This window comes from Periplaneta americana, chromosome 15 (assembly GCF_040183065.1).
Source record: "Periplaneta americana isolate PAMFEO1 chromosome 15, P.americana_PAMFEO1_priV1, whole genome shotgun sequence".
NCBI classification, from domain to species: domain Eukaryota; kingdom Metazoa; phylum Arthropoda; class Insecta; order Blattodea; family Blattidae; genus Periplaneta; species Periplaneta americana.
In genome coordinates, this window is record NC_091131.1 from 133044361 (window position 1) to 133058539 (window position 14179).

Below are 14179 nucleotides of genomic sequence, written 5' to 3' on the forward strand. Positions count from 1 at the left end.
GCTAAGCTCTCTATTGTCTCTCTGCAATCTTCAAGCGTAATGACGAGAGAGAACATTTTATTACCAGACAGGAGTATTGCTTGGAAGAGAGAGGGAGGTTTATTATTTATTAGAGTTTGGGCATATTCTAAGAGATGTCATCGTCCTCAGTAGCGCAGTTGGTATAGCGCTGGCCTTCTATGCACGAGATTGCGGGTTCGATCCCGGCCGAGGTCGATGGCATTGAAGTGTGTTTAAATGTGACAAGCTCATGTCAGTAGATTTACTGGCATGTAAAAGAACTCATGCGAGACAAAAATTCTGGCACACCGGCGACACTGATATAAGCTCTGCATTTGAGAGCGTCGTTAAATAAACCATATTAATAATAATTCTAAGAGATGTCGCCACATAAATATAACTTTGCGAGATGTATATGGTGGCAAATTTGTAATTAAAAAAAAAAAGACATTGTGAGAGATTCGAACTTTGAGCTACTACTATTAACTCATTCAATAGATCAATGCCATAACGACTTACGCTACTGTGACTGTTAATATAATTTCACCATAATACCTTGTTTTCCTGTTCATATTTGCTTCGGTTGATTTTGTATTTATCAATTTTATTATTATTTCACTCTTCAGAGGCCCTGTCAATCCTCCATTCGATTGTATAACTTATTTTAAACTCTTAAACAAAATACAGCAAATTTAAATGGTTAAATTATGTGTTATCTGGTGAACTACGGCTTTGACGAGATGAGCATGCTCAATGTTATGTCTCTGGAACTTAGAAATTGCTGGCGGCCCATTCCTTTTGCCATTAAGTGTACATGTCATTATAATATTTGCTTTATTTATTTTTGCTTTTATTGTAGATATATTAATTTGAGTATAAATTTGCAATTTGAAAATATACCATGAATATGAAAGAGTGTAGACCTAACTTCCTACAGTTCTGCTTCACTTATTTCTTTATGCAAGGAAAAATGTTTGGAATGAAATAGACGCATCACTGTTTTATATAGGCCTAACTTTTGTTGAAGGACTTAAAAATATTGTATTATGATTAAGTTGTTGTTGTTTTCTAATGCCAGACGTTTGACACTATTGTCAAATGTCTGGCATTAGACCTCTTGCATTCCAGTATTTTTCACAAATATTGTCATGGTCAGCCACTGAAGCACAGATTTTGAGGTGTTCCGAATCCATCTCTTGGTTTGAGCTGCACAATGGGCAGTTAGGGGACTGATATATTCCAATTCTATGCAGGTGTTTGGTCAAACAGTCATGGCCTGTTGCCAATCTAAATGAAGCTACAGACGATTTGCGTGGTAAATCGGGAATTAATTGTGGATTATGATGCAGAGAGTTCCATTTTTTCCCTTGAGATTGTGTTATCAAATTTTCTTTGTTGAAGTCTAAATATGTAGATTTAATAAATCTTTTCACAGAGTAATACGTAGATTTAGTAACAGATCTGTAAGTAGCAGTGCTGCCCTTCTTTGCTAAAGCATCCTCATTCTCGTTTCCCAGGATTTCACAATGGGATGGTATCCATTAGAATACAGTTATTTTTATTGAGTATTATTAATTGAGAGGGCATTTTAGTGTTAATTCTGCTGTTTGAGATGAAGGTGTGTGTCTCGAGACTACTGATAGAATAGCTGCTTTGGAGTCTGACAATATAACTGCATTCTTAAATTTATTGATGTGGCATAGAAGATTCCTGAGATGTTCACTTATGTATTATGATTAGTAAGTAAAATTAGCTATATTTTATATGAATATTTTCCACACAAATTAACTCTAAGATTAAAATGTATCCAATAGTTTAGGATAAATACTGTGCTACAAGTCACAACAGTAGTACTAGTATACCAAACACCATTTTTATGGTGTTAGGAGTGATGAAAACTTGGTTTCTGTACAAATGCCGAAATTGAAATTTTAAACTTAGAACTTCTGTATGCTTCGTATAAATAAAAGGAATTGTGTGTTCTTCCTATAAATAAAAAGGATTGAATTATGATGTAAAAAATAAACACACACAATGCACAAGGAGAGAGACAGTTAAAATTGTAACATATTTAGAGTGATAGTTAAAGCCCATGGCTCAACAGCCACACGAGGGGCATGGCTGAGCCAAGCACCTGCCATCTGGTGAATGCCATTAATAGCTTTTTCATCTCAGTTTTACGCACTATCTTGGCTCCCCAATTTTCCGATCATGGGGTTGAGTGAACACTACATTCCAGACCCTATATCTTAAAAAATTTTGAAGATAGCCAGGAATCAATCCTGGGACCTCTTGGTTCTTACACCAAGGAAGCAGTCATTTACAGTCATAAATTAATCTACAGTTAAATTTCTTATATCGCAGCCTCAGAACTGTACTGTCATAACTCCCAAAAATTGAATTTTGAGATAAATGCATATTAAAAACTACCTTTTCATCTTCTATCAAACAGATAAAATGTCGTAACTCTAATCCATGCTGTGTCATTGTTATGACACAAACAACAGTTTTTAGTTTTCGTGAATTTGTAAGGTACATACTGATAAACTGTCGTAACTCCATTATGACAGTCTTCCTGTTGAACATTTATAACTTTGACTGTAGTAACTTGAGTTACGACAGTTTTTCTGTTAGCATTGAAAACAGTTTCACTGTAGGTACGGTTGACTTACAGCTGTTCGATTTCACTCTTGTATTCATTTCCTCACCAAAAAGTTGTGTGTGTTTGTTTGCGATTCTGAATTCAGTGAAATAGATAGAGCAGTGTCCTGTCGAGATTGTAAACGTGTATTTCCAAGCAGGGGATCGTTAATACGTGACATTTCATCCAGTCATTGTTACATTAGTATAACAGAAAATGCGGAAGAATGGAATGTTTGAACCTTTAACTCAAACCAGCATTGGATGAATATTGATACTGAAAACTTGTCGTCACAAAGAACATTTGGGAACTGGATGATACAGCTCAACAGCGCACATTGCTTATAAATACCATAAAGGAAATTGAACCAACTCACAGACGTTCCCACATACTTCAGGATATTGTATTTTAGGCCTACAGTGATATTGTCTGGCACAGAGCAAGAACAAATTCCTGGCAACAAGATATCTTTATGTAGTAGATACCAATCAGAATCTACAATCCATCACACAAGCATATTTAACAAATTGTAGAGTCTACACAAGAAGTTGGTTATTCTATGCATTCCTGTATAGAAGAACAAAAGAAGAGAGCTTTAAAGAGTGGTCTAGTATATGTATCTACACAGTGGAGTGGAATCATACGATGTTCCAAGTAAACAGAGGCACCGTATCTGGTGAGAGGGACGGACTGCAATGAATTTCATGATTTCAGAAAATTAGGGAAATGTGTAGCAACTATACAGTGAATGATAAGAGTGAATCAGTCACATGGAATGAAATTAGAGTTGAAAATTGAAAAGGGGCGGAAGTATACTGTACTGTATTCTACAAGGAAGATTTTGAACCTGAGGAGTTCAGTTGCATTCGTATTAGGTGCCGTCAAAGGGAAGAACGTCAACTGGAATCCTCACACTTACTGCTGTCTACAGTTCTACACAACCAAACCATGTACGAGTATATTGGTTGAAAAGAAGAAAGACCTTATATCATTTTGTAATGGAAATGTAATACAGATTAGAGTGTACCATGTTTTTTATAAATCACTGCAAAGCTTGTGTAAAGGATGTAATATTTCCAGTGAGAAAAGTGATTCAGTTGAGAATGAGCAGTGTGCGCTTTGATGAAAAATGTAGCTACATTTAGTTTGTTTGTTCTTTAGTCAGCAGTCCGAAGACTGGTTTGAACCTCGTGATACTAATAAGGCATCACTCATGAGCCAACTAAGCCAGGAAATAATGGGGTAGTATAGCCAGTCCCTTTCCCCTCATTGCATACATTGCTGACTAGTAACATATTACACTAATCAGACTTCAGATTGTTCTTCCTCTGACACATACATGTACTGTCTGATAATAGATGTAACATATCACCCAGAATCTCAATCAGAGGTAACATTAAGTAGGCTTTTGTTCAATGTAACTATAATTAAGTGTACCAATTTCTTTGTATTCTATTCGTTGAACTAATTTCTCTTGTGATATAGCACAGTCGGTGAATCTTTCACGATACCGGTACTATTAATTCGTTTTATTTGATATTGTTTGTTACTGTATTCAAGCTTAGGATAACTAAATTCTAACTAGTGTCACTGTAATAACACTTTCTTATAACTCTAACGTGTCTCCACTTGGTCCTGTTCATTTGCTACAGTATTGAATGAATTCTTCATTTTCGGAATATACCAACAGATAAACTGTCGTAACTATAGTTAATTGCTTATTGCACGCTTATTTATTTAGATTAAAGCTTAACATTTCCACCTCTAGATGCCCCATTGAAATATGAATCTGTGTACAAAAAAACTGATGTTTATCTTAAAACCCTGAATTTTGAAGTGTGTTTCAAATCTTTAAACTTGATTTTCTCAAAACAGTGTTTTGGGAGTTATGACAGTATAGTTCTGAGGGTCCAATTCATATAAAACTATCATATTCATGAGCAGCTAAAAAATTACACTTCTTAATTTTCTGTACAATATAAGTGTTTCTTTTTTCGACTTAATAACCTAATCTCTGTGTGCCTGTGTGATCATTTGTTAGTGTGTTCATTTCAAAACTTCCCACCTTAAATAATTTTCGATATGCAGGCGACATGATTTTGAGCAGAAAAACTTTGATTTACTTTTCGAGGGGGGAGTTCAAAACAATTGCTGATTGAAGTTTTGTTCCACCCCTTCAGCCTATTTCCGCTTTTGAATTTCCAATTGCAACCCCTATCTTCATATACATAATTTTAAGGGGGATGATAAAAAAAAACTATTTGGTCCAAGCATTTCTGAGAGAGGGCCAGAAAAGTATCATTTAATTAATAACAATAATGTGATTACAGGGATATTGTGCATTATGTTATCTAAGGTTCAAAATGTACTTTGTTATTCAATAAATAAAGTCTATTTTCGAATTCTTGCTGCATTTTTCTAAATGTTTCTAGGGGGAATCTCTCTGCATTCTCGAGTTATCCTAGCTCTAAGTTCATGCATGTCTTCTGGCGGCATTTTGTAAACTTGAGTTTTTAAATAACCTCAGGGAAAAAAATCAAGTGGCATTAAATCCGACGATCATGTTGGCCATTCTTGAGCACCTCTTCTTCCAATCAATCTCCTTGGAAAACTTTCAATCCACTACTATCTCACAGGAACTGCATTATGCAGAGGGGTTCCATCTTGTTGTAAATGTAGTTTTTTCACATTAAGCATCACATTTCCATCTCCAGTGACCTGGTTTTCTAGTGATTGGGTAATGAGTGGATCTATCACGTCCTCTAGAAGTTGTATATTCAGTTGGCCAGTCAAGTTTTCTTCAATGGAAATAGGCTCAATTATCTCATCCCCTAGTTTTCAAACATTTTTGCACCAAATCGATTATGTACCAATGTCTTACATTTTTACTCGGGCATTTTTCGTTAAAAACTCGAGCTGTCCTAAAAGCGTAACATTTCACAATATTGTAAATAATGATGTCTGTTCTCTCTTCTAAACTGTAAACCATTATTACAAAACTGTTTTTCGTTTTATTTAATACACACAGTAATAGCACAGTATCTTCATAGATACAGTCTAATATCATTTAAACTTTAAATGTCGTATTTATATCAGTCCAAAGCTTCAAAATTAAATTGGTTAAAAATGAATACAAGCCATTTATAACAAATAACAATTGAAACAGAATCACAATAGTTCATGGCCTACTGATAAATACTGGTACCCAAGAGCTCACACATGCGATATGACCTAAGATGTTAAAGCATATAGACCTATACTACACAGTTCAAAAAGTTTCCGAAAGATATTATTTTTTCCACCGAAATGAATAATGTTATGTGGTATATTTCTGTTTCTAGTGTTGGCTCCTTCATGATGTGACTTCCGTAGAAGTTTCATGATCATAGTCATTATTATTGTATGGCAGCTGGCTGTTGTTAGTGTGATATTCGTTCATCGCATTTCAGAATGTGGGTTATAGAGGACAAATCTCCTTCAGATACATTAAGAATATTTGAAGAAGCTTATGGTGAAGTAGCAATGAAAAAAACGCAGGTCTGTGCCTGGCATAAACGTTTTTCATCTTTGATATTCATACGGCCTTCATTCTGAAATGCGATGAACAAATATCACACAAACAACAGCCAGTTGCCACACAACAACAACAATGAGTATGATTATGGAACTTCTACGGAAGTGACATCATGAAAGATACCAACACCAGAAACAGAGATATACCACAAAACATTATTCATTTTGTCGAAAAAAATAAATTCGGAAACTGTAATAACAGAGTATGTAAATAAACTTAATAAATAAAAACCTCGCCAGACAATTTCACGACAACAGGAACTCCAGTCATACCAGACAAACAACAGATTTGTTTTCTGATACACACAGTAATAGCACAGTACCTTGATACTATGGTCTAATATCAATTAAACTTTAATAATAATTCATTAAGTTACATGTTTCTGACTCTATCTCAGAAACAAATGAACTGAATTATTATTTTATTTTATTTTATTTATTTACCTATTTATTTTTTTTTGTAGACATATAGGGTTTACCATCTCCTTTAAAATTATGTATCTGAAGATAGGGGATGCGATTTGAAATTCAGAAGTGGGGTAGAGGTGAAGGATAGAACAGAAAATTCAATCAGTAGTAGTAATTATTCTAAACTTCTCCCTCAAAACCAAATTGACGTGTTTTTCCTCAAACTCTTGTCCCCCCCAAAAACTAAAATTATTCAGCATGGAAAGTTTTGAAATGAACACACGGTATAACTATTAATATGAGAGAAATATAACTTGTTTTGATTTTTTATGAACAACAGAATTAGTAATAGCGATATAGCCTATTTACTTCCTTTATTTCTGCAGAAGTCAAGAAAAAAATGCACACATAGGTGTAGTGGTATTTCATGTTGGCTAAACATAATTAAACTAAGATACTGGATTACAATAAATGAAATGAAGAAAAAAAAAATACTACACTCCCAGGTAGAAGGCAAATGTTAACGGATGTTTAAAGATGTACAGTAAACAATAACATATAATTTTAAAATGTTGGTTCGTGCAGGAGGATGTATGGAAGGAAAGGAAGTAGTGAGCAACACTGCACGGATGACTCATGTAAGCCTGATCGATCATGCACTGAATATCGAACCATTTGCCAAGAAGATAAGCTGATCATTCTGAAGATGACTTAAAAATATTGTGATTAAATACACATGAAATGGACTTATTTAGCTGCTGGATGTTTGAGTCTTTTGAACATATAATAATTTAAATTTAATTAAATTTGTCAGAGATACAGTAATTTACATTCTTGATATCTACACCACCATGAGTTTCATCTGTCCCTGTAAAGGCTGGTCCATAATAAACCGGGAATGGAAACGAAAACAAGAACGGAAATATTGTTAAAATAAATGTATTTAAATGTGAGCATTCACAAGTAACTATTGTGAATACTCACATCTAAATATATTTATTTTAACATTATTTTCGTTCTCATTTTCGTTGTTGTTTCTGTTCCTGGTTTATTGTGAACTAGCCTTAATTTTTATTCACTTTCAGTTCAGTGCTCCTCGCTTCACAAACTTTATTGAGCACAGTTTCAAGTCAGTAGAGCTGAAATACATCCAGAATGATTCAGGACACTATCATTGAATTTTGTTTTGAATCCTTTCACAGAATACACACAAGAAAATGTTCAACACTGGAAGGTTGGAAAGGACCTTCAAATTTTGTGCACTGAAAGGTCGCATTTATAACAAATTTTCTGTGAATTTTTTTTTTTCGAAATCGACCTGTAAGACAGCTAAATAGTATTTGGAATATTAGTGGTAGTTTGGTAAAGGTGAAGGATCGGTGGAGCGGAGAAAAATTCTCTCTGGCACCGGGATCCGAACCCGGGTTTTCAGCTCTACGTGCTGACACTATCCACTAAGCCACGCTGGATTCCAATTCCATGCCAGATCGAATTCTCTCAGTTTAAGCTCCACCTCTTGGTTTCCCTTTAGTGGCCAACCCTCATGCACTTGTCACAGATGTGTGACAGTGGCACAATGTCCAACACACTTATGTGCAGAGGTGCACTCATTATGAGTGACTAAGTGGCCGGGATCCGATGGAATGAGCGCCGTCTTAAATCACTAAGTGATTATATATGCGTATCATATTATAGCAATGTACCGAAGTACATATTTCCATGCAGGAATTTTGCATTATCGTATGATGAAGGATTGGTGGAGTGGAGAAAAATTCTCTCCAGCACCAGGATTCGAACCCAGGTTTTCAGCTGTATGTGCTGACGCTGTATCCACTAAGCATATGTTCTTATCGGCAGTAGTTTAAATCATTGGTTTTGGACATAAAAAGTGAGTTCATTAAACATATTACGGATTAAAAATATTATATTATGTAGGATGCAACAACAACAGTTTTATTTACTGTGCGTGGTGCAATAAGAATTTGTGCTTTCATCACTGCATGAACAATTCACAGTTTTCTTCTCTTTATGTTCAGTAAGACTGTAGTGTGTATAGACAACCAGATGAGGTGAAAGAACAGAATAAGAGAAATAAAGAAGGGATAGTGACTGGTTCTAAGAAAGACGAATGTGTCGGTGGGCATTATATTGTTTTTGTGAACTTATTGTGAAATATATTGTTATAGGTTTAATTTATGAGACCATTAAACATACTTACCAATTTAATATACTATGAGTTTGTTTATTTCCGTGAAATCATTTCATATTTTGTTTGTAATGAATGATGGACCCTATTTAACTCCGCCTTTACAAACGTTGAGTTGCAGCCTTGGTTCTCCCTTGTCTCTGCCACACGCTACACTTAAAAGACTCCGCAACTACTAGATTCACAGCGATATTCGAACATCGTTTTAATAGCTTGCAATTTATTTCCGCAACTTTTTTTTTGGGCACAACATCTTACACTAATAATACGTACCAGGGTGCAAAATTTGAAGGTCCTACACAACCTTCCATTGTACGTTATCTTGTCAGATAGATCACTATATCTACTAACCCAAACTTATTCATTCAGATATACACTTTGTCGATATATTTCTGCTTAAGTCACTCTTTAATTGATTCACTTAACATTAATTGTAATATTGTCTCCTAATCTGAAATTGCATGTATTATGTTTCTTACTGACTGTCATGGTTATTTTAAAACCCAAATGAACTGACCATTCTACTCCATTATCTTCTGGCTTAGTTTTCTTATGGTTTTGAGTCATGCCTTATTGGTGTCGCTCATGAGGTTCCAACCTTCCTTCGGAATATTGAATAAACAACAATAACATAAATCAGCTTTTTATTGTCTGAAATTTTTAGTTACAAATTCCGTGCTGTGTCAGACAAACTTTGTAATATTAATATATTTTATCTCACAACTGGATTTCTGCGCCCATATAGGTCTTTATCAGTATCTTCTAGATTATAATTCAGTGGTTTCAGTGTATTAGTATTTTTAAAAATATATTGCAAATCTTAAGTCTCTTTCCCACGTTTCATTTTATCAAGACATTTTTATTTATTAGCTGGTAGTTTTTATCAAGTGTACAGTGTTTTTTCATGTTACAATGTTTTAGTAAGTGTAAACTTTCGCGACATCTATATCGAAAGTGGATTTTGCAAAAGGAGAGAAGTGTGAATGTCCACAGAGAAAAGAACGTTTATTAATATTATCCTGAAATGCAATGAATTGTCTTGAAAGTCAGTTTATTTTGTTTCTTCTCTCATGTGACTCAAATAGAAACATTTTGGCTGCAAGTATAGTGAACCCTAGTTGGATTCCTGGCATAAAAGTGAAGATTTACATCCTTCCTACAGGAACTGCATTTGTGTTTTACATGACTGAAATTATATTATTATTATTATTATTATTATTATTATTATTATTATTATTATTATTATTATATATGTTTGGAAAATGGATAAAAAGTGATCATACTAATTACCAAATTAAAAAAAAAAACAATGTATAAAAAGAGTTCTTCCAAATGTTTAATAATATGGATACAAAGACATTCATGAAATTAAAAAAAAAATAGCTTTACATGTCATATTATTAGAACGTTTTCTTAATCCAATTTATCCATAAGATACATACAATTACTATGACTTGATTTGATATCTGCCACAGACATTTACTTCCAGAAAAATTCTGAGATATTTAATGAATGATCAGTAGTAGCAGTAACAGTAACTACTACTACTGTTACTACTACTACTACTACTACTACTACTACTATTACTACTACTACTACTACCACCACCACCACCACCACCACCACCACCACCACCACATCTATTACTATTGCTGTCCCAACAATGTTAACTTGAAGATGTTATTGTATTGTGGTTTGATGGCTGGATATTACATAAAATTTTTCTTTGTAATTTTGGTCAGGGTTAATGCAGATGGTGAGTGTTTAATGTTTATTTTGTGGAGATGCGCTATTTATGTTATGTAAATGTTTGTCATCCTTGGTGGTCTAGCACTTACCATTCTGGCTATTGGATCTTTAGCATAACTTCCTGTGGGAAGGAAGTAAAGTTGTGAGTCACATGTCATAGATTTATGGCAAATAAGAGAACCTATTCCTTATAGAGAGTTCGAGGCAACATTTTTTGGTAATTTCTCACTTACTTTGAATTTAGACACTGAATACTCTCTGCTGTTGAAAGCATAACTCAATAAAAATAGTATCACTACTATAAATGTCAATTTTTTTTTTGTGTTCCAGTAAGTCATATTAAGTTGAAGAATGGAATATTCAGTGAATACCAGACCACTTCTCCAACAGAGTGAGAGTGAAAGCGATTTTGAAGATGACATCCTGGAAGTGAATCGATGTGGTGATCACCAAGATGACCATGTCGTTGTGACAAAAGATTTGAAACCACTCTTTAAGTTGCGAGAACCAAGTGATAGGTACATTACTATTTTGTTTCGTAATACATTCCGTATTGAATATACATTCAAGAGTTGGCTACACTAGTTTTCTTTATAATTACATAGACCACATGTGCTTCTGTTTCATTAATGAATAATTTATAAATAAAGAATTGGATTTAGATAAGTATTCAGCATCTGCAGTTTGGTGATTACTTTTTATCACGAGACATTGATGAACTCATTTGACATTCATACATATGAACCATCACAACAAAAATAGCATGGCTGTACATTGTAATTGTAAATTATGTCGTTCCAGATACAACTTGGCCTACTTAATATTTTATCTTTTGGGAATGACAACATTGCTTCCATGGAATTTTTTTATTACTGCTGACGATGTGAGTTTCTATTTATCATTTGAACTTTACTCAGTAGTTACGATGGCTTATTAGTTAACAAATCTTTGTGTGACAGATTTTATGTATCTCTTATGAGTGTGCAATATTATGAAATGACCCTCGTATCTTGTTGCATTAAATTAAAGATTAAGTTTTGAGGCCCAAAACACAGAAAAATCTTCCATAAAAACTAATAAGTTTAATATGTATATAAGAACCATAACATTTAATGCCATGAATGAGAGATATTACATAATCTTCCTTCTTTAAAGTATTTTGTTAGGTACTTGTTTTATTTTAAACCTCAAAATTGAATGTTGGTGACCATATTGCGAGGGTAGACAGCGAAAAATAGAGGACTGTCTTCTGAAATTACATATGGTAGGAACCTGTGTTCCAGGACCACTAACATAATCTTTATTTCCAGTAGGAACCTTGAAACCGGTCAGAAGAGGCATCTACATTGTCCTCCAGGTTGAGCATTTTATGATGAAGTTTTCACAATAATGGCAACTGTCTCTATAACTACTTGTATTTCTGAATGATCATTTTCATCACAAAGGAAACAGGCCTATCTTAGGAACACCACAGGGGAGGAGTGCCTTAATGTAGTGGCTTTCATGTAAATACATATATAAGAAAATTCTTGTGAATGAAAATTATGTGCTCAAGAAACTAGTTAAGAAATGCAGAAGGTTGAAGTACACTGTGCACAGCTTAAAAGTATAATAAAAGAATATGGCCGTCGGTCATTTCATCGCACTTTATTTTTTTTTATTTCAGAACACAAATATTTTTTATTTCTTTGCACAGCAACACTGTAATGAAAATTTAAATCTGTGCTCATCTATTCTTGATATCACATGTTCAATAACTTATTGTATATGGGATATCTTGTTCTTATTGTATATGGGATATCTTGTTCAGAGTGTAGGCCTGCTGTTCATACTGATTCAAGATGAATAGTTCCTTATGTGTTTGTCCATTTCGCTTCTTCTTCTTTTTTTTTTTTTTTTTTACAGTCCTTCCCGTTACTATTTCTCGAATTTTTAGCACCTCTTACGTAGTCTATGTTTTATTTTAATGCAGTTATGACTATGAAGATAGATGGATATGTTTTATATAATTCATGTTACAGTTCATTGTAGTGACACTCTGCTGCGTCTGTAGTTCATATAGTTCAAAATTTTGGTGCTTTAGCCCATAATTCATGGGAAAAAGTTGATGTTTCAATATAGCCAATTTTTTCAGAATATGAGAAAATTCGAAACATTCACTAACAGGAGGGGCCTCTGATATTACTTCTGCAAAAGCATCCAATACCTCTGATGTACCACAATAGGAAAGACTAAAAAATAAAAGCTTTTAACCACTTTCGAATTTCAGATACTTTGTTTCAGAGCTCCTCGTTTGATATACTGTTTTCTTTAATTTTCCTAAGCCAACTCTGTCCTAAGTGAAATTTACACTGTAATCTTAACACTGAGAAAATTAATTTTGGCAGCATTATATGATGCTATTTCATAATCTAACAAAGGCTTTAAAATGATTAACTGCTTTCCACATATTTCGAGACATAATTTTTTCAGGAAGCACCACATTTTGTTATATGTTTGAGTATTAGCATTTGGCAAAAAACAAGTAACCACATTAATATTGACAGCATTAACACACAAATGTATGGGTGTACATAGGCGCTGACTATGGGCATGCTCAGTTACTTGGGCATTCCCTGGAAAGAAAGTGGGCTTCAGTGAACCAAACAGTCTTTCTGCATGCAACGGTACTGTGTATCTACATCTGTTTATTTGTTACCTGTGTGTATAAGCCAGTAAACAACAGGAATACCACTTGAGTTTAATAACACAATAATGAAGTATATACTCGTATTTAAAGGCAGCTTATATGTAATGAAAGATAATTTTACTAGAGACAGACGAAACAAACAAAAAAAATCAATAGCCAGCCCCTTTATTTTTAGGAATCCATTCGAGCTAAAATAAACATACAAACATTCATTTACTGAAATATATTAAACAATATTAAATATCTGTGCAATGCAAATATATGTTCTGAAGCAATATAGGACAATATCTTGAGATGCATAACAAATGTAATGATATTATTAATTTAAAAAACACATTCGAATTTCTTCCTACAACTGCTTTTGTTAACATTATGTACTAGTTGTAGTGACATAAAAGAAATCGAAGTCTTAAAAAAAATTTGAACTCAATAAACAATTCAGGCTCCACATAGAATTTTTAGTTGTCATGGCTACCTGGCACTCGGAATTTGTCTACCCTGATTTTTACAATAAGTGAAACAAATCTAAAAACTTTAGAATTAATTAAAGTTTGAAATTAACAAATGAAAAAATATGTGTATTTAATGCCTACCCACTTCACTTTGCGTGATTTGGGTTCCGCATACTGTAGATTGATGGCAGGACTGTGACCCATTTTCAAATTGCACACCACTTTGGCGGGCTACATTATGCATGATGTGTATCTATGAACAGTTATGTCGTGTACTAAGGTGAGTGTATGTTAATTGTTCGTGTAAGTCTAGTGTAAGGAATGCGTGAGAATGATGATGAAGGTGAGGAAGAGAGAAGGAGGAAACCTGGTGCCGGCACGTAGCCTACTCCTGTCGAATAGCACCAAGGGGGCTACCAGGCTTAACATCCCCATCCAACGGACGAATCACCATCAACAGT

At 34.0% G+C, this 14179-nt stretch overlaps 1 protein-coding gene across 1 annotated transcript in view; it reads left to right on the forward strand.

Annotated features, from left to right (window-relative positions):
• The window catches only part of Ent1 (Equilibrative nucleoside transporter 1), an 81806-nt gene that overhangs the window by 25398 nt on the left and 42229 nt on the right, over positions 1-14179 (forward strand). The window contains exons 2-3 of the mRNA XM_069848163.1: positions 10908-11095; positions 11379-11460. Of these exons, the coding sequence (XP_069704264.1) occupies positions 10929-11095; positions 11379-11460 (249 nt within the window). The 5' untranslated portion in view covers positions 10908-10928. The remainder of the gene's footprint in view (positions 1-10907; positions 11096-11378; positions 11461-14179) is intronic.